At 37.4% G+C, this 21,228-nt stretch overlaps 1 protein-coding gene across 3 annotated transcripts; it reads left to right on the forward strand.

Annotated features, from left to right (window-relative positions):
* The first annotated feature begins 2,643 nt into the window (after window positions 1–2,643).
* Window positions 2,644–17,370, forward strand: LOC131365228 (anoctamin-9). Of its 3 annotated transcripts, none has more exons than XR_009206576.1 (24): window positions 2,645–2,976; window positions 3,988–4,065; window positions 4,345–4,470; window positions 4,572–4,711; window positions 4,796–4,845; window positions 6,220–6,287; window positions 6,678–6,757; window positions 6,853–6,987; window positions 9,613–9,706; window positions 9,876–9,936; window positions 10,024–10,106; window positions 10,234–10,338; window positions 10,511–10,678; window positions 10,834–10,870; window positions 10,958–11,069; window positions 11,195–11,252; window positions 11,419–11,516; window positions 12,219–12,412; window positions 12,516–12,668; window positions 12,753–12,900; window positions 12,995–13,114; window positions 13,263–13,356; window positions 13,519–13,635; window positions 16,951–17,370. XR_009206576.1 is itself a non-coding variant. In XM_058408915.1 (24 exons), exons 1-24 carry the CDS (start codon window positions 2,959–2,961, stop codon window positions 16,967–16,969), a joined length of 2,352 nt encoding a protein of 783 aa, XP_058264898.1. In that variant the 5' UTR covers window positions 2,646–2,958; the 3' UTR covers window positions 16,970–17,370. The 3 variants fall into 3 exon arrangements, 2 of the variants coding, with proteins under 2 accessions (XP_058264899.1, XP_058264898.1); XM_058408915.1 differs by having other exon boundaries at window positions 2,646–2,976; window positions 13,523–13,635; XM_058408916.1 differs by lacking the exon at window positions 4,796–4,845 and having other exon boundaries at window positions 2,644–2,976; window positions 4,582–4,711; window positions 13,523–13,635.
* The last annotated feature ends 3,858 nt before the right edge of the window (window positions 17,371–21,228 follow it).

Below are 21,228 nucleotides of genomic sequence, written 5' to 3' on the forward strand. Positions count from 1 at the left end.
ACACACACACACACTTCACTTGCCTTTAAAGGGGAGCTTAAAGTAGCATAAAGAAATCGGCGTAAAGGAAACAGTGTGAAGCAGCAGGAGGGGAAGCCTTCATGAGCTTATTGACCTTCAAGGAATTATCTCTTTTTATTGAAAATGTAAAAAAAGAGATGACAATGTGTTGTTTTTGTAATTTATTTTAATTATAACAATTTGTTTAATAAAATAGAGGAGAAGCCCTCACACAGGAAAACAGACATTAAAAGGAAAGTGGTCCTTAAACTTATAATGCACAAATTATGGTAGGATTATAAATAAATAAATAAATAACGTTTGAACCCCTTCAAACAATATCTTATGGGAACAACACACAATATCTCAGGAAAAAAGATATCGTTGAAAAGATTTTTAGTTATTTCAGGAGTGGGAATGGATTCCAGCTACAATGAATTTCATAATGTGTTTAATCAGACAGTGTAGCACACAGAAATATTAATAAATAAAATAAATAAATATCAAATAAAGCTAACTATAGCATAACATTTATTTTTGGTACATGCTTATACAAGTCTAAAGCAGTTTCCTTAACACTGTACTCATGCCTTTTCCTCCATCATCCTCTTTCCCTGTAAGCAGGAGAGTCTGTATATAGACACCGCTGGCCAAATCTGTCCTTTAAGTGGTCAGTACACTAGCAATTATACCATGTTTTTTCCAAGGGTGTGGCTAAATTGTCAGAAATAGTGCTATAGGTGCTTATTTCCTAAACCTCAGCCCCTCCAATCTTGCTACTATTTTTCCAGAGGTTTGAGATTGAGGACAAGACAGATGTGAGGAAAGCCATGTATAGGTCAGCAATAACATAACAGGGTGTGCTGGGTCTGATATATTTTATGATGTTATAGGGGTAAAGATGTCATGTTAACAGAGATTATATTTCACACAGCACTAGGCCTGTTCTCTTTGCCATATATTACTGAAGTCTGAAGTCTGGATGTAAACTGTAGGTAAGGTTTTGACACCTGCTACATATTTTTGCATAGTTTGATGCAAGAATAATAATTGAGTACGGGCAAAACAAAGACGACTTGCCATAGACAGAACATTCCTAAGCTCTGCCCCAGATAACATACTACACACCATGCAATAAATACTCTACCATCTAAAGTATGAATTTTAGAAGCATAGTATTGTCTCAGATGGAACACTAAAGGGTTTCCATGCATGTAATCTCGCTAGTTTTAGCAGAATACAGTTAAATCACACACCTTGGGCTAATGTAAAATACATTTATAAGATGTTTTTTTTTCCACTGGAGTGTCCTGAGCCCTGTGTGTTGTACAGTGGTGTGTGCAGGAAGGATCCAGGACAGCACACATGGGCTCATGGACCTGTGCTGAAACGCTGGTTAACAAAGATGCTGCTTTTGATGAAGTCAGGTGCAGATTGAACAACAATATTCTCACTTAAAGTTCAATTTTTTTTAAATATATGCATCCATTTATTTCACCTTCTTCTACTTTCTTCTTCCTCTTCTTTTGTTTCAGCTATTTTCAGTTTACACAGTTTATATTTATTTACAGATATTTTATACAAATGTTTACTCAAAGCTTTTTGCAGATCTATTTATTTAATTTTTAATTTTTTTAAACTACTCTGTGTGCCTTAAATTGCCCCTTGTGGATAAATAAAGTTTTTTTAATTGAATTGAATTGAATATAAAATATTATTTATAACATGTTTTTTTTTTAAAAAAAACATGAATCAATACATAACTGACTCCAAATCCTGAAAACTGAAGATGTACAAGACAGTGGTGAGACTGGCCATGCTGTATGGTTTAGAGACAGTGTCACTGAGGAAGAGACAGGAGTCAGAGCTGGAGGTAGCAGAGCTGAAGATATTGAGGTTCTCTTTGGGAGGGACACCGTTGGACAGGATTAGGAACGAGTACATCAGAGGGACGGCTCATGTTGGACGTTTGGAGGACAAAGTTAGGGAGGCCAGATTAAGATGGTTTGGACATGTCCAGAGGAGGGAGAGTGAGTATATTGGTAGGAGAATGTTGGACATGGAGCTGCCAGGCAGGAGGAAAAGAGGAAGGCCAAAGAGGAGGTATATGGATGTAATAAATGAGGATATGAAGCTAGTGGGGGCAAGTGTTCAGGATGCAGAAGATACGGATAGGTGGAGAGAGATGATTCACTGTGGAGATCCCTGAAGGGAAAAGCCCAAAGAAGAAGAAGATTTCAAACTGAATGCACATCAAATATCCAGGTTAGAAAATGCAGAGAATTACTTCTAAATTACAGCTTAACATTTTTTTAACATCATCCATGGTATACCAAAGAGGCTATAAATAAGTGTGTGTGTGTGTGTGTATGTGTGTGTGTGTGTAGCTACATGCATGAGAAAATGTTGATAAAATGTGACATCCAACTCCCATGACCCCCTTCTCCTCTATCTCTATTAAGTAGAAAGTATAAAATGGCTCCTGTTTTCATGATTAGCGCGAGGCATGAGGTCAACCAGTTTCTGTAGATTAGCCTCTGCTGCCACCCAGTGTCAGAAATTTGTCATGACCTTTAGAAATGATCCATGTCACAATTTGGTTGCTCCCTGAATTTTACACATATGTTCCTGTTCCTTTTTAAACCGACTGGGTGATTGAATGGGGCTTTTGATTAATTAGCCATTTAATGAGAAGTTATTTGTTTAGTAAGCAAACGTACTAACCTTTACCTGCTACCTGAAATGTGACGCATCCCATGAAGCTGACAGGTGACATTCCGATCATAGAAAGATATTGTTCGTGTTTATTCTCACTCAGTCAGTGAAGTAGTGCGGAAGTAGGCAGTATTTAGGGTAAGTGTTAGGTCAGAATTTAAAGCTCATGCCGAGGACGAACAGCACTTCTCCAGGTAATGCAAGTTTTCTCCCCTGGATCTGGACTCAGTGGTGGCGCGCAAAATGAAACACAGGAGACAGGTGAGGGGGAAACTACACACTCATCAACACACTGAACATAAGGGAGGAAAACAGACACCATGTTATAGAACAGACTAGTTACTGAAGGTTATATTACACAACAGACTGTGATATAAACTGTAGGTGCATAACATGACCAGAAACAATCACAATGTTTGAGCATCACCCTTAATAAATACATGCATTATTTTAAGGTTTTTAAGACACTCAAAATAAATTAGTTTGGGATTAATATTACTTTTAGATCATGTTATGTTTAAACCATTTGACAGACACATGGTGACTTTCTAAATTGCTTTTTTGTTCATTTGCTTCAGAAATCACTTTTGTGAATGTCATCTAGCAAAACCTACAGAAAATATTAAATGTGTTATTAAATCTAGGGATACCTTGTTATTACTACTATCACTATTACTATTACTAGATTACTAGTAACACACACACACACACACATACACACACACACATATTTGATATTATATTATATTATATTATAATATATATAATTGTTCAGTTCAGTCTAGGGAACAGTGCAAGGTTTCTTCTGGTCCAAAATTATCTCTTCCTAATCAAATGTCATATCTTATTATGTGAATCCTTTGAACCATTGTCACTTGAGAAACCACCGTCATCACGTCATTCCTAGTGATTTTGAGGAACTGAGAGCAGATTTACTCTTCCAAAGTGATGAATCAGTGTAGTTTTGAATTCTATTAAAACGCTCTCAGGTCTGAAACTCTGCTGCACAACAACAAAAAGTTCTCTAAAGAATAATCAGAGTGATCTTTACTTCAAACAGTTGTAGTGGTCACTTACCATTCATTCTAAAAAAAAGCCTCTCCCATGATACCAAACCAACCTGTGCATTCCGTTCATTGTTAAGAGACGCGTTTTCATTTAATCAATGCCGTCATTGTGGTAGAGGTGTTTTTGTCTGACATGTAATCTTTTGAGGACGTTTAAGGTTGGTAATGTGATGCTGTAATTCTGAATGTATTCATGGTGTTGCAGGGAAGCATTGAACTACTGGAAGTGATTGGGGTGGTGAAAAAGGAAAATGTCAGTGGGAGCCTTTCTACGCTTCCTTTGGTAAGAATCATTGCACCACGTATCATAACCCTAAACATGATATTTTGAATAGTTAGTTTGCTCTCCTCGCATTGGTTGATTTATTGTAGTAAGTAAATAGGCCACAAATACAGAAAGATTTCAAATGCCTGCCTAACAGTAATGGTAGAATTGAATAGAATAGATTGTTTTGCATTCCATGCTGTTTTGATAGTATTCAAAAAACTAATACTATTTAAATTCATAGCTGGTTTTTAAATCTTTATGTACACGGTTTTAACATACCTCAAATCCTGCTAGCACTCCCCAAAATCCTTCGACTATATTCTGGTGGCCCAGGAAACAGATAAAGATACTAGAAAAGGGGGATTCAAGAAGAAATTGGAGTTCATCAACGCTTTGAAGGACAAGAACTTACAGATAACGGTATTTTTATGCTGTTTTTATGCTGAATTATTAAAATCATGTCAAAAAAATGTTCAGAGAGATGAATAGATCTTCAACTGATTATATCTTCTGTGTGGCAGAAAATTGCAGATGATGACAAAGTTTTTTATGGGATCAAAGCCCCGAAAGAGATTTTCGAGACGTACCGATATCTGCTTAAAGTGTCTGATGCGTGTAACTGGAGCTGTGAGCAGCAGGGAAGTATACCACAATCAACAAGGTAATATCACAGGCACAAAAACACACATGCTTAGGATCATGGACTGCTATGTTATGTGGCCAGCTCATTTAGAGTCTGTTGTAGGATACGGATAGTGGACTACATCCTGCACCACACCTGTATAGACACCAGTGGTAGGTTCCATTATATCATTGATTTAGCATTACTTCATAATCATGTGCATGCATCTGAATAATCTTTTCTATTCATTAATTCAGTAGAATGAGCAAATATTCTTGCTGCATTGCTTAATACAAACTTTCAGAAAAGTCTGGACATTATACAGTCAAATAACAACCAAATAACCTTCAGGTGACAAGAAAAACACAACAGCTTTTATTGAGTAATTGTTGTTTAAGAAAAAGTAAACTGACTTTAAGAAATCCGGTGGTAAAAAATAAGTACTTCTCCAGTTATAAAGAGAGTCCTAATTATCAGCAAGGTTTAATAAAAAAAGTATGTGTACCTTTTTAAAAGCAGAACGTTTGGCAGTTGCAGTTTACATCAGCACTGACCTCTGAGAAACAATTGTTGCTACTCATCACTACAGGAAGGCTAAATCTTAACAATTTACAATCCACCATTATAAAGTGAGAAGGACTTTTTTTTTTTTTACAATAGAGAGCCTTAAAGACAGTTGCTTCCCAGTAGTGGGTGTGCCAGCAAATTCAGTCCAGGGTCAGAGTGTTTAAAGTGTAGAGATATAAAGAAAACCCCAAGAGCTACATCATGTGGCCTAAAGGCCTCAGTAAGCACATTAAATGTTCATGTTCACACCAAAGACTGAATGAGTACAGCTTTCATGGAAGGGTTGCTAGTAAAAAGACTTCTCTCTCTCTCTCTCTCTCTCTCTTTTTGTCAAAAAAAAAAAAAAGTGGTACCGCTTAGGTTTATAAAATTGAATCTGAACGAATCACAGAACAGTATCCTTTGGACTGAGACCAAGTTGGAGCAGTTTGGTCATCTTTTACAGCTCCATATTTGGCAAAAAATCAAACACAGTGTTTCAGCACAAAAAACTATAATAAATCTATCAGGCAGGGCAGTGGGGGTGGGGGGTGATGGTTTGGGTTTGTTTTGCAGCCACAGATCCTGGGAAACTTGAAGCTATTGAGACAACGATGAAGACTTTATAAAAGAATATTCTTGAGACAAATGTGAGGCCATCTGTCCAACAGCTTAGGTTGTTGAAATGGCCAAGTCATAGTCCAGACCTCCACTGAGATGCTGTAGATAGATCCCAAGAGAACTGTGCAGAAACAAATGCTCTCAAATGTCAGTGAACGTTTGTAGTTGTTGTTGTTGTCATCTGAGGTTATTTGTTTTTATAGAAGTTGATGTAATAAGTAATGTTGACAGTAATAAAGTAAATAAAGTTGACAGTAATAAAAGATAGAATTGAAGGAGAATGGACCTTCTTTTCCCATGACTATACATACATATACATATATATATATACATAGCCATTAACCTTCCTGTAATACCTTGTATGTTTTCATGGCTCTCAGGTGCTCCAGAGTATCTATCAGACCTCATTAAACAGGACGTATTTCAGGCACAGTTTTGTCTCCATGAGGTTTGAACTAGTTCTTTGTTCTATTCTTACTGTTCAAAAATGTTTAGTCTGGTCTTGTGTCCATACATATATATATATATACTTTATAATATTAAGGAAGTTTTTGTTTCAAGTAAGTTTAGAATTTCCCTTAGTGTTGCATTATACTACATAATACCCATACTTCCCATTAAAAAAAGGAGAATTTCTTCTTTATATTGTTGGTGTCATGTCTTGTTAAGGAGCTTCTTATTAAAAAAAAAATTCCAGTGCAATTTTCCCAGGTAGTGGCTGATCATGTGTTACTTTAAGGCAAGTACATAGAGGCAGATGAAAGGAACATAGGCGATCACAATAAGTTTAACTATTAAACACTGTTACTACGTATGGTCTCTCTTTTTTCCACTTAAGAAAAAGGAACAGAAAGAACTGAGAAAGAGTTGGGCTAGATGGACTGCCTGCTTTAATGGGCAACCCATAACTGATGTAAGGTACTGTGATCTAATCAGTACTAATCACTAACTATAAAATATATTGGTAACTGAGATGAAGGATAATAATTCCCTGTGTGTTTCTGCTTATTAAGACACTACTTTGGAGACAAAGTGGCTCTGTATTTCCTATGGCTGGGCTGGTACACGTTTCTGCTCATCCCTGCTGCACTGCTGGGGGTCATTGTCTTCCTTTATGGCCTATTTTTATTCAACCCCAACCCTCTAATGTAAGTTATGTTATATTATGTTAAGGTATTATAATATTACATGATACACTGGTCAGCCATAACATTATGACCAGTTCCAGGTGAAGTGAATAAGACTGATGATCTCCTCATCATGGCACCTGTTAGTGGGTGGGATATATTAGGCAGCAAGTCAACATTTTGTCCTCAAAGTTGATGTTAGAAGCAGGAAAAATGGACAAGAGTAAGGATTTGAGCGAGTTTGACCAAAAGGACCAAATTGTGATGGCTAGACCACTGGATCAGAGCATCTCCAAAACTGCAGCTCTTGTGGGGTGTTCCCGGTCTGCAGTGGTCTGAACCTATCAAAAATGGGCCCATGGAGGCGTCACTCCTCAACTTACACGACTTAAAGGATCTGCTGCTAACATCTTGGTACCAGATACCACTATCTATTGGAATCCATGCCACGACGGGTCAGGACTGTTTTGGCAGCAAAAGGGGACAAAGACAATATTAGGCAGGTGGTCATAATGTTATGCCTGATCAGTGTAAATTCAGACTATTTAAGAAGGTCTAATTGTCAGTTATATAAATGATATCCATTAGATTGATTGGTATGATCTGATAGTGGAATTGGATTTTGAGTGCCTGTAGTTTGCAGGCATTTTCAGATGAATGTCTCGTAACAGAATAGGATCTGAGGAACACACACATGGCATTAAAACAAATCCAGGCATGATTAATGACAGCTGGAATGATTAAGCTAATGTACAATATAGCAGTAATTGTCCCTGAAACATTCCACTGCTTTTTCGAAAGCCATAGTGCTCATAGCGACAGGCACTGAAAATATCTTCATCTACCATTTTGTTCTAAGTTGGAAAAGAAGAGAAGAGACACGAGAGACAATTCTCCAGCATGCACACAAGCCGTGAACTTCAGCCACTCACAGCTGTGTTCATCAAATGCAAATACACATAGGGCGAGCAGATTTTAATTTAAATTTGGGATTACATACGAATTATTTGTCAGTATGTATTCAGTTGCTGTTGATCACATGACCAGTGCATTGTTAGAATTGTATTTGCATCATAGCATCTTACACTATAACACATTCTCAAACAATACTTAAAAAACAGCTTTTCTGTAAAATCACAGAGTACACAGTGTATAAAAATCACAGCGTATGCTCTATTGCAGAAGTTCAACCATAAAGCTGTGTTAAGAAAGCTTTCTGAAAAGATTTATTTATAGAGGGAGTATTAGGAAACCACATCTTGCTATATTCACACACCAACGCCCAGGCCCCACATGAACGTCTGCATTGTCGACACCTTCTAAAATAAACAGCGAGGTTTATTTCCCTTAGAGACTCTGGACTGTACAGAGATATCAGATGCATTAGATCTTCTGCAGAAATGTTTACACTGGTAACAGGGCTGTGTATTTTACATGTACCTGTAAGTGATTTTTTGTTCATTTTTACTTAGTCTTTATTCTAGTAACACAGAAGCATCCGGCGCAAAACCTGTGCCAAGTCAAAATATGTGGAACAAATGATCTGCTGTTGCGACCCAAACAGGAAGAAGCCGAAAAAACAACGGCATTCCAGTTATACAGTAAAGCAGTAAAAAACCCAAGTGAGAAGCATCCTGAAGTGAATGTGCTTGAACAGAGTTAGTCTAAACCCTAAGCATTCAAAATCAATGAAATAAATAATCTAACAAACCTGGAAAGAAAGAAACAACCATATGAAACAACATGGAGAGAAATGAAACACTATATGAAACTATTTCTTTTGTTTTTTTTTAACTGAGATTCTATTCATATTTCTATACTCTGGCCAACATACCTCCCTGGTATAGGTGTGAAGGTGATAACAGACGATTTCACTCAGGACAACCTTTACACACCCAGCTGGAACACATTAGTCACATATTTTGTAGCACTTATGTCGAGGTACCTAGACATTTGTAGTTTGCATATGTCTTTTGTTTATATTAACCAGCTTTATATTAACACGTTTATCTTGGACCAGATCCCTGAGATCAGTTTTGCATATCTTAGTTTAGTAGTGGTAAAAAAAAATACATTGACCTCATGCTCTCTACACCTCATCAGACATGCACTGCACTTATTTTGCTTACTCTCTATTAAACACATCATCCCCTTAGCTTTTATTGGCTTGTTAAAGCTCTACAGAAAGATGAATTTGGTCCTTTTGGTCAAACTCGTTCAAATCCTTACGCTTGTCCATTTTTCCTGCTTCTAACATCAACTTTGAGGACAAAATGTTGACTTGCTGCCTAATATATCCCACCCACTAACAGGGGCCATGATGAGGAGATCATCAGTCTTATTCACTTCACCTGTCACTGGTCATAATGTTTTACCTGATTGGTGTATATCTGGGACTCAAAAATGTTATGCATAAACAAAATCCAACCTAATATGGTTTTAAATATTTTAGAGAATTTATCAGCTGTTTGAGACCGAACCTTGATTCTGAAGTGCAGCTCCGTCCAACACTGAGCTCTCACTCAGACATAACACAACATCGATCTCTGCAGATGATATTAATTGATAATGAATCTTTCTCAAGGATTCATAATTTAACAGTGAGTGTGTGTGGTGTGTGTGTGTGTGTGTGTGCTTGTGTCACAGACAGGAGGTGTGTGAATCAAACATTATAATGTGCCCACTGTGTGATAAGAGATGTAAGGTCTGGAGGCTCTCGGATACATGCGCATATGCAAAGGTATTCTCACATCAATGCATCAAACGTATACAGTATTGTTATATGTACAACAAATACCAATGGAAGATACCTTTACATGTAGGTTTTTTTTACCAAAACTTGTCCTTTGAATGCACAGAGACTCACTGGATGGTTTAGATGTCATATTTTGTCTTTTGACTTTGCACAGGTGAGCACATTGTTTGACAACGAAGGAACAGTCGCATTTGCTATGTTCATGGCAGTTTGGGGTAAGATGTAATTTCTGTGTAAAGTCTTCAGAATTTCAATAGCATTTCCATTTGTTCACTGAGCACTGATCCTGCCGTTCTCTCCAGCTACTGTGTTTCTAGAGTTCTGGAAACTCCACACAGCCTCATATGTCAGTGAGTGGAAAGTTTTTGACTGGTGTGAAGAAGAGGTAGGAATAAAATATAACTGGTGTGCTTTTTTCATACATTATACAATGGCAGCAGCACTTAGAGTAGCTTGTGCTGTATTGAACAGGTATTTGTCAAGTGTTTTGATGCATATTTATGTCTATGCAGGAGGAGCTGATACTGGAGATAGTGAATAATCATAACTGCAAGTCGATGAAGTACAGTCACTCATACCTGCGCAGTACACTAATACTGGTGCTAATGACGCTCATGGTGAGGAGATCCTACTAGCTTGAGGTTTTAACCTAATGCGTAATGAAAATTTAGCCGGAATGCATTTGGATCATCTATAAAGTCTTTTCCGAAGCGATCATATCACTGCATACAGAGTCGAGGTGTATACATCAGAACTTAAAGTGTTTGTATTTGTGTGTGATGTTCACAGTTGCTTCTGATCATTGGATTGGCACAGGCCATCGTGGTGTTCAGGGTAATAGCCAGTGTAGAGTTTGCTAAGCACACCAAATGGCCTTTTCTCAGTGAACACAGCAACACCGTGGCTTTCATGCTGGGAGCAGTGCTGCACTTCCTCACAATAACCATCATGACCCGGGTAAAACGGACCATAATACACTTCTTTATTCAATTTCTGTTTTAGAATTTACACTAAAACTTTATGTCCTCCTAAATGCCACAGATCTGAGAAAAGTTATCATTTAAACCGTACGATTTACCTTCTCATTCTTTTTCTTTCTCATTCTTGTGCAGATCAATCGCAAAGTGGCCCTTAAATTATGTGAACTAGGTAAGTGGAAAAGAATCTCTGATACTTTATTAACTATAACTTAGCTGATTAGTTCATTTGTCCCTTTATTTATTTATTTTTTTTTAGAAAAGGTGCGTTCACATGCTGCTGTTGAAAGAAGCTTCACAGTGAAGATGTTTACCTTCCAGTTTTTCACTCTTTTCTCCTCACTTATATACACTGCATTCTTTCTTGGCAGGTAAGAAGCCAAAATAGTGCTGAAAAACTATTTGGAAAAATTTTTCTAATAATTTGGTAACAGTGTGTGTGTGTGTGAAGAAGGCCAAGTATTAAGCAAAGAAAGATTTTGTTTATATATTGCAGGATAAATGGACATCCAGGTGGATATGTGAGGATAGCAGGAATCTGGAGATTAGAGGAGGTGACTTAAATATATCCTCATATATTACATCTCAAAATTATGGCTCAAAATCTCATGCTGGTCATTTTCTTCTGGAAATGCATTTTAAAGAAAGCTGAAATAAACTAAAATTGAGTCTGTCGTCCCCCAGTGGAGATCACCATGTATGAGAGTTTCTTGTGTTTAGTGTCACCCTAGTGGATGTCTGACTGACCTGTTCATCCAGATGGCCATCATCATGCTGCTCAAACAGTTCATCAGCAACGTGTTTGAGTTTTCAGGCCCGTAAGTCAGTACTTCTTAAACTGTTGATGTATACATCATGTATGGTTATGGTAAGGGAGAAGAGCTCTGAATTGTCTATTTATGTGGAAATGAATGATGTCACTGCGATGGACTGGCGACCTGTCCAGGGTGTACCCCTGCCTTTCGCCCTGTGTGCACTGGGATAGGCTCCAGCAGACCCCCATGACCCTAGGAGTCCTAGGAATAAGCGGGTATAGACAATGAATGAATGAATGAATGATGTCACAACACAGTATTTAAGAAAACAATCACTAAATTCTAAGTGAAAACACAATTTTTAATTAGAGGTAGTTCTTGGATTCTTGTCAAGCTAAATAACTAACAAGCAAATTATGCATAGTATCTATCAGTTTCTGTGTAACAATTTAACATTTCAACAGTTATGACTTTGGAAAACAAACAGAAACAAATAAATAAATAAGTAAAGAAATATTATCTATATAGAGTGAGATTTGGCTGGACATGTGGCGTAACATTTGGCTGGACGTTTGGAATGAGATTTGGCTGGACATTTGGAGTGAGATTTGGCTGGACATTTGGAGTGAGATTTGGCTGGACATTTGGAGTGAGATTTGGCTGGACATTTTAAAATTTTGTGGAAATATGCTAACAGAGCAGTGTAGTGTGTGTTAAGAAGCCGAAGTGCTGTATTGCATATAAAGGTATTTCCTCTCTCCACAGCTGGTTCAGACGGTGGCTGAAAAGGCGACAGAGTCGGAAGGTGACGAAGGTTCGACAGTGTTCAGAGAAGGACTGTTTGGGGCGTACAGGAAGTGCTAGTCTGTGTGACAACTGTAATCTCAAGGACTTACTCTGGAACTTTGACCTTAATAATGTGGACCCCTTCAGCCTCTTCAATGAATTCCTAGAGATGGGTACAGACATGTTTTTAAAGAAACGGGTTCACATCCTTCAGGTTTTCAGTAATTATTTCTCAAACCATCTTTTTGTGCTTTGTGTATTTACCCCTCGGTGCAGTGCTCCAGTTCAGTTTCACCACCATCTTTGTGGCTGCATTTCCTCTGGCTCCTCTGCTCGCTCTGCTTAACAACATCATTGAGATCAGAATGGACGCCATTAAAATGGTCAGTCTGGAGCGAAGACTGGTTCCCAGGAAGGCTAAAGACATTGGTGAGAGCAGAAAAAATAAAAGTGCTTATTTATTTTCAAGTTCAATTACACGTGACCATTCATGCAACATTTGACCTTTTGTAGGTGTTTGGACAGATGTTCTGGAAACAATTGGTGTGCTAGCTGTCATTGCCAATGGGCTAGTCATTGGCATATCCTCTGATTTTATCCCTCGGTTGGTGTATCGCTACCGCTATGGCCCCTGCGCTAATTCCACTGGTAGTGGTATTGAGTATGTGGAACATATATCCTACATTACACTACACAGAATGATGAGATGACCACACAAACACCAAAAAGTCACTCTCTCTTTTTCTCTCACACAGATGTATGTCAGGTTATATTAATAACACTCTCTCTATGGCTGATACAAATGATGAAAAAATCAGAAGAGACTTTTTTCCCCAGCAACTCATTCACAATGACATGAATGTGACACGCTGCAGGTACTGTAATGTTAGTGAAAATCTAATTTATAAATATTTACTGTTCTTTCTTTATTTCTCTTGAGAGATATTGCTGTGTATATTCACCCGACTGGGTCATTTGAGTGCCAATGGGATGTGACATTTGTTGCTGTTATTGTTTTTATAGCTATAGAGACTATAGGAGTAATGATGATTACACTTTGACCAATCAGTTTTGGGTCATTCAGGCAGTCCGCTTTGCCTTCGTTGTCATTTTTGAGGTACAACATCTCACAAAATGATGACATTGACTTAAATAAGAGATAACATTCATATTTTGGTCATTTATATTGTTTATATTTTCAATAATCATAATTTAAATATGGATTTACTTATTTAATCTATTTCTCCTCCTCCCCAAAATGTACTGGACATTTGTCAAGGCAGCATGTTGTGGTGATGTGTAAGTGCATCGCAGGATGGTTTGTCCCAAGTTCTCCCTTAGAGGTGAAAAATACAAGACTGCAAGACAAACTCAAAAGACTGAAAGAAGAACTACAGTGAGTGATCAAAATGACCATTTTATTATTATTATTATACAGTATATATATATTTAGACATCGATTAGCCATAACGTTGTGACCAGTGCCAGATGAGGTGAATAAGACTGATGATCTCCTCATCATGGCACCTGTTAATGGGTGGGATACATTAGGCAATTAAGTCAACATTTTGTCCTCAAAGTTGATGTTAGAAGCAGGTAAAATGGACAAGCGTAAGGATTTGACCAAAAGGGCCAAATTGTGATGGCTAGACCACTGGATCAGAGCATCTCCAAAACTGCAGCTCTTGTGGGGTGTTCCCGGTCTGCAGTGGTCAGTATCTATCAAAAGTTGTCCAAGGAAGGAACAGTGGTGAACCACTGTTGTGGTGACAGGGTCATGGGCGGCCAAGGCTCACTGATGCACGTATGGAGAGAAGGCTGGCCCGTGTGATCCGATCCAACAGACGATCCATGGAGGCCCCACCTTGTAACTTACAGGACTTAAAGGATCTGCTGCTAACATCTTGGTGCCAGATACCATAGCACACCTTCAGGGATCTAGTGGAATCCATGCCTCAATGGGTCAGGGCTGTTATGTAGGGCCCCAATGTTATGGCTGATCAGTTTATATGTATATATATATATATATATATATATATATATATATATATATATATATATATATATATAACACAATGATTGCTTTATAGTTGTATGCAAAAGCACCCTGGTTAAATATTCACTAGATTTCTGATTTTGTAGGTCAAAAGAGATGTGTTACCTCAGCAGCAAACTGTTTAAAAAACATCTCTGCAAATGTTAATGCACAGTTAATTCATATTTGATGAACTTTACTGCATAAAAATTTCTCTGGCTCTTTAAACCTTGTGCTAACACTAAACAGCTCTGTACTCCACTAATCAGTGGTCTATGGACCTAATAATGAATGCATACAAAGCACTGTCCACACCACCGTCCAAAGTGTCATTAAGGATGACATATAAGGAATAGGAGATATACAGTGAGGGAAAAAATGATTTGATCCCCTGCTGATTTTGTACGTTTGCCCACTGACAAAGAAATGATCAGTCTGTAATTTTAATGGTAGGTTTATCTGAACAGAATAAATATAAAATTATAACAGAATAACAACAAAAAAATCCAGAAAAACACATTTCAAAAAAGTTCTACATTGATTTGTATTTTATTGAGTGAAATAAGTATTTGACCCCTTTGCAAAACATGACTTAGTACTTGGTGGCAAACCCTTGTTGGCAATCACAGACGTCAGACATTTCTTGTAGTTGGCCATCAGGTTTGCACACATCTCACATCTCAAGGAATTTGGGCCCACTCCTCTTTGCAGATCCTCTCCAAGTCATTAAGGTTTTGTGGCTGACCCTTCAGCTCCCTCCACAGATTTTCTATGGGATTAAGGTCTGGAGACTGGCTAGGCCACTACAGGACCTTAATGTGCTTCTTTTTGAACCACTCCTTTGTTGCCTTGGCCGTGTGTTTTGAGTCATTGTCAGGCTGGAATATCCATCCACGACCCATTTTCAATGTCCTGGCTGAGGGAAGGAGGTTCTCACTCAAGATTTGATGGTTCATGGCTCCGTCCATCATCCCTTTGATGCGGTGCAGTTGTCCTGTCCCCTTAGCGGAAAAACACCCCCAAAACATAATGTTTCCACCTCCATGTTTGACGGTGGGGATGGTCTTCTTGGAGTCATAGGCAGCATTCCTCCTCCTCCAAACATGGTGAGTTGAGTTGATGCCAAAAAGCTGGATTTTGGTCTCATTTGACCACATGACCTCTGAATCATTCAGATGTTCACTAAATTACTATGTTCACTTCAGATGGTCCTGTACATGTGCTTTCTTTAGCAGGGGGACCTTGCGGGCGCTACTGGATTTCAGTCTTTCACGGCGTAGAGTGTTACCAATTGTTTTCTTGGTGACTGTGGTCCCAGCTGCCTTGAGATCAGTGACAAAATCCTCCAGTGTAATTCTGGGCTGATTCCTCGCCGTTCTCATGATCATTGAAACTCCATGAGGTGAGATCTTGCATGGAGCCCCAGACCGAGGAAGATTGACAGTCCTTTTGTGTTCCTTCCATTTGGGAATAATCGCACCAACTGTTGTCACCTTCTCACCAAGCTGCTTGGCGATGGTCTTGTAGCTCATTCCAGCCTTGTGTAGGTCTACAATCTTGTCCCTGACATCCATGGACAGCTCTTTGGTCTTGGCCATGATGGAGAGTTTGGAATCTGATTGATTGCTTCCTTCTGTGGACAGGTGACTCTCCCTGAGAGTGCTCCTACTGTAATCTCAGCTCCTTACCTGTATAAAAGACACCTGGGAGTCAGAAATCTTTCTGATTGATAGGGGATTAACTCATTAAAATGCAAATCAATGTAGAACTTTTCTGAAATGTGTTTTTCTGGATTTTTTTGTTGTTATTCTGCCTCTCACTGTTCAAATACACCTACCATTAAAATTACAGACTGATCATTTCTTTGTCAGTGGGCAAACGTACAAAATCAGCAGGGGATCAAATCATTTTTTCCCTCACTGTATTGAAGTCAAGGCAAGATATGGAAGACTCTCAGACAGAGCTGTCTGTATGATCGGCAGAAAGGTTAAGCAAAACTTCATTGGTTGCACAGACATGATCTGTATGGAAAAGTCTTCAGGAGGAAACTTTACTTACGACCTCATGAATACATATCTGTTTTTACATATCTGGAATATGTAAAAACATCTGTTTATACCACAGGAGTTTTGGAAACACAGACTGATGAAGGGAAAATAGAACATAAATGGCCATTTCAATCAATTTCCACAATTAATAAAAATGTTTCTATTTTTATGTTTATGAAGGACATAAATGTGCATTAAAATTTGCAGAAAAAAAAGTTATTTATTAAAATAGTTTGTAGGTTAAAGTAGGTTTTATTTTATCTCTTTAATTAAAAAAAACAACAACTGTAATTTGATTTTAAAATGTTTGCAAACAACTGCATCGTTTAGAAAAATATAAAGTTCATCATAGATTCAATACTAGAAAGTAATTCTATTTGAATGAAAAACTATTACTAAAATTACCCAATTTTTAAATGTATTTTTCTTTGAATGAATGAATGAATGAATGAATAAATAAATAAATAAATAAATAAATAAATAAATAAATAAATGTATTTAAATGTAATAAAAATTAATATTGTATCTCTAGGATGCACTGATGGATCAGACCTGACTGCACTGGATGTGTGTATTATTTACATCCTAATTTCAGTTTAGTGACTTTCATTTTCTTCCTTCTGCCCAGCAAAATCATAAAGGAATGACAAACTGAGTAAATGCTCCAAACCAGAAGACAGAAGAGGAACAATCAGCAGCAGAATAAACTGGACTACAGAATGTCAAATTCTGACCCTGTCCATTCAGTGAAGTGTGAAGTGTTCATTCAGTCCTTTATTATTATGGTGATTATTGACATTCTCTTTAATTTCTTTGTCCACTACATTTTTTGTATCTACAATGCACTGTGTATGTGTGTGTGTGTGTGTGTGTGTGTGTTGGGTGTGTATTTTTCTATTTTCATTACATACAGAATGTAAAGCAATGCAACATTTGTGTTTTTGGAATAGAAAAATAGATAGATATGAATATAAAAATATAGATATAAAAATATATTATAAAATGTACAAGATGTAAAAATTGTTTTTAAATAAAAAAATTAATTGGGCCTATATGAGCAAATGTTGTGTTATGTTTATTAAACAGTTATTCAAGATGTAGCATTTTTTTTTTAGCAGATTTTAAATTCTATTTTAATTCTGTTGAATTATACTATGTCTATAATTACATTAGCAGATTTTATATCATATATTATAGAATTACCTTATTTATATCTGGCCTACATAAAAAAACCCTCAATTTTATTTGTTTGTTTGTTTGTTTGTTTATATCAAATGGCAGTGTTAGGGGAATGCAGTAGCTAAGATTAACGATAAACGTGTCAGTAGCTGCTGCTGCTAGTGCAATTGACCCTGTATGTAGAGTATATTCAGCCTGTGTTGTGGTCAGGGGGTATGTCCGCATGTCATCATGAAAGTGTTAGTGTATTTTGAATGGTGTGTGTGTGTGCCCTGATCTAACAAGTTCTCTGTTCAATCAGTTTTCCCCAAATTCTTCTTCGTTATTGACTTCATCTTGACAGCTAATGAGGTCAACAAGGTTTAAGGATCAAAATACAAACACACTTTAAACTTGGGGCATGAAGGCGTACTTCAAACGTTTTTATATTTGTTTTTTTCTTTTGGTCTAATATCCTGAGATATCTTTATTTTGCTCACTACTACCTGAACTGGACAGAGGAGACTGTAAACCCTGGTCAGTGTGACGCTGTCCATTATGATGGATTATCATAACAGTGTTCTGCTCTCTTTTTGTTTTGGAGATCACTTTTTCTTGACGACAGGAAAGACGATAAAACATAAATGATAAATCTTACATTTAAAGCTATCTGAAACAACCTTAAGCTTATAGACATTTCAAACGAACGCAAACAGTTTTACAGACCAGGTTTAATATTGTTTAAACTTGACTAGGCCTGAACTGTACCAGGAACTGGACTCCACAGGGGAGACTATAGAGCAGTTAAAGGCTAGTCACTTGAACCTTAAATAAAAATGTCGTGTGGTTTCACTCATCTAAACAGTTTTGTCTTGTCTTACCTTTCTTACTACCACAATAATGGTGTGCTTGTCTTGAGTCAAACAATCTGCTGTACAAGGTCAGGGTAAAATGAAGGTTAGTCACTTGGAAAGAAAATATACACCGGTCAGTCATAACGTTATGACCAGTGAGAGGTGAAGTGAATAAGACTGATGATCTCCTCATCATGGCACCTGTTAGTGGGTGGGATATATTAGGCAGCAAGTCAACATTTTGTCCTCAAAGTTGATGTTAGAAGCAGGAAAAATGGACAAGCGTAAGGATTTGAGCGAGTTTGACCAAAAGGACCAAATTGTGATGGCTAGACCACTGGATCAGAGCATCTCCAAAACTGCAGCTTTTGTGAGGTAGATAGATAGATACTTTATTCATCCCAATGAGAGATTTACCAGTGTTTACACAGTCTGCAGTGGTCACTATGTATCAAAAGTATCCTTTAAGTCCTGTAAAACCTTTAAGTCTTGTAAATATCCTTAAAGTCCTGTAAGTTGCGAGGTGGGGCCCAGGGAGGATCTGCTGCTAACATCTTGGTGCCAGATCCCACAGCACACCTTCTGGGATCTACTGGAGTCCATGCCTCTATGGGTCAGGGTTGTTTTGGAGCAAAAGGGGGACCAACACAGTATTAGACATTCATAATGTTATGGCTGATCAGTGTACATCAGTCCACTATGATAAATATGTCTTTTCTTACACCTGTTGCTGTCTCGTTTATTGGGGACCTAACCTGAGGCAAATAATCTGCTGTAGGAGTTCCAGACTCAACATCAGAGTGAAGACTGCAATATCAGCAGCACAACTTAAGTTAAAAAACAACATAATTTAAGAGCTAAAGCCTTCAGTTTAAAAGAACTTGTCTTTCCGCTGTATTAAATCATTGTGTCCTCTCTTGCTACTTCAGTCACATGATCACTTTCTTGAATCGCACAAAAGCGCTCATAAACCCAGTGCAGAATTAAGGTTCATCACTATGGTAAAAAATGAATGAAGTCTCAATTTTAGGCATGTGAACCCTTTATAAAAGACAGGACGCACTATCATGATAAAAATGTGAGTCTTTTTGTGCATCTTTTGTTGTCTCTTTTATGAGGGGACTTCATGTGAAGCACACAAGCTACTGTACAAGTTCAAACCTCTACCTTGGCTGTAAGCACTACGGAAAAACCTGCAGCAAAACTAATGTTTAGTCAAACTATTATCTTATTTTATTTTTTGCTGCCCTACAATTATGTACACTTGGGTTTTTGTTTGTTTGTTTGTTTTTCTTTTGCTATGCTAAGTACCATTCACTCTGAACAAGTTAAACAATCTACCTCTGTGATAAAGACAACAACATAACCAGCAGCACAACTAAAGGTCAGTCACACTGCTGAAGAACAAGGCTATCTAAAGGCTACTGACTTGAAACTTTAATAAATATGTCATTTTGTTCCACTCAGCTAAACAGATTTCGTCTCATCTTCTCTGGCTACCTCAAACATGATGTGTTTATCTTGAGGCAAACAAGCTCCTCTAGAAGTTCTAGACAAAACTGAAGGTTAGTTTCTCTGGTAATGACAAGGAAAACTAAAGAGAATGCATCTGAACTTTGTGAATTTGAAGGTTAGTCACTTTTGTAAAAAGCCAAAGCATTTTAAACCTCAAACTAATTATTTACATTTTCCCCAAAGTTATCCTGCCTCAATGTGCTGAAAGTGGTGTTTTCCCCTGATCCCATTCTCCCTCAATCACAGGGTATTTGTCAAGGCAAATGAGGACCTGTACAATTCCAGGACTCTATTTTCGTTGTAAACACTATGGCAAAACTAAATGTTAGTCTCTTTGTGAAGTGAAAAGTAAAAATAAAAGTCTATTAAAGCTACACAGTTTTGTCTCATGTGCTTGTCTTAAGGGTATAAAAGCTCATGTACAAATTCAGGATAAGACCTTGGCTGTAAACACTAAGGCAAAACTAAAGGTTAGCCTCATTGTTCAATTTTAAGAAATGGATAAAGGTAATACCCTGGATTTTTTTTTTTTTTTTAAGAAATGAGTTGCTGCTCCACTATGGTAAAAATCTGTGTTTTTTCATTGCTCCCTTGTTCCCTCAATCACGGGGTACCTGAGCTCCTGTACAAGTTCAGGTCAACAGTCAGAACTCTAGTGAAAGCAGTAAAAAAAAATCCTTAAACACAATGGATGCAAACACAAACACAAAACCATCTGCTGAGCTAAATGTTAGTCTGTTAGTATCTCTGATAAATAAGAAGGATAATGCCTGAGATATTGCCTTTTTGTGCTAAACTCTCTTTTTCTTGGTTAAAGGACAGCCATGGGCTACACAAAGTGCAAAAATAAGGAAAGCAAAAACAATACAGAAACATGAAAAAAAAAAAAAAAACTATGTACATGAACACAGAGTATATACTGTACTGTGCACTCAGAGTCCTTATATTGTGTGTGTGTGTATGTGTGAGAGAGAGAGGATTCAGGTGTACTGAGGAGTAATCAGGTGAGAAGGACAGTGTGTGATGGGAGTTGTAGTCCTTGGCGGCCATATTTGTAGGTCATGTGGTGTTATGGGTAATGTAGTTGATGCGTTCTTTGCTTCTGATTATGAGCATTTTACTATAAAATATCTTAAAAATAATTATGTCCAGAATCCATTCTTGTTTTAACAATAGACAAGACTACTAGTCTACTACTTTCTTTGAAAATTACAATTAAAAAAACGATTAATTTTGATAATCTTTATTGATGTTCATTAAGATGAAGTGACTCGCTGTGTATTTGATAGTAAATGTAAGTGACCAGACACATGTGATGGCCTGTAAAAAGCCACAAGCCAAAATATATTTTTTCTTCTTATAATATACAGTATTCTCAA

This window comes from Hemibagrus wyckioides, linkage group LG14, assembly GCF_019097595.1.
Source record: "Hemibagrus wyckioides isolate EC202008001 linkage group LG14, SWU_Hwy_1.0, whole genome shotgun sequence".
NCBI classification, from domain to species: domain Eukaryota; kingdom Metazoa; phylum Chordata; class Actinopteri; order Siluriformes; family Bagridae; genus Hemibagrus; species Hemibagrus wyckioides.

What these genes read in the sequence shown, in the direction of transcription:
- LOC131365228 (XM_058408915.1), top strand. An exon ending in ACAAGAACTTACAGATAACG is followed by an intron (nt 4,471 to 4,571) that starts GTATTTTTATGC and finishes TCTGTGTGGCAG; the next exon opens with AAAATTGCAGATGATGACAA. An exon ending in TTGACTGGTGTGAAGAAGAG is followed by an intron (nt 10,107 to 10,233) that starts GTAGGAATAAAA and finishes ATGTCTATGCAG; the next exon opens with GAGGAGCTGATACTGGAGAT.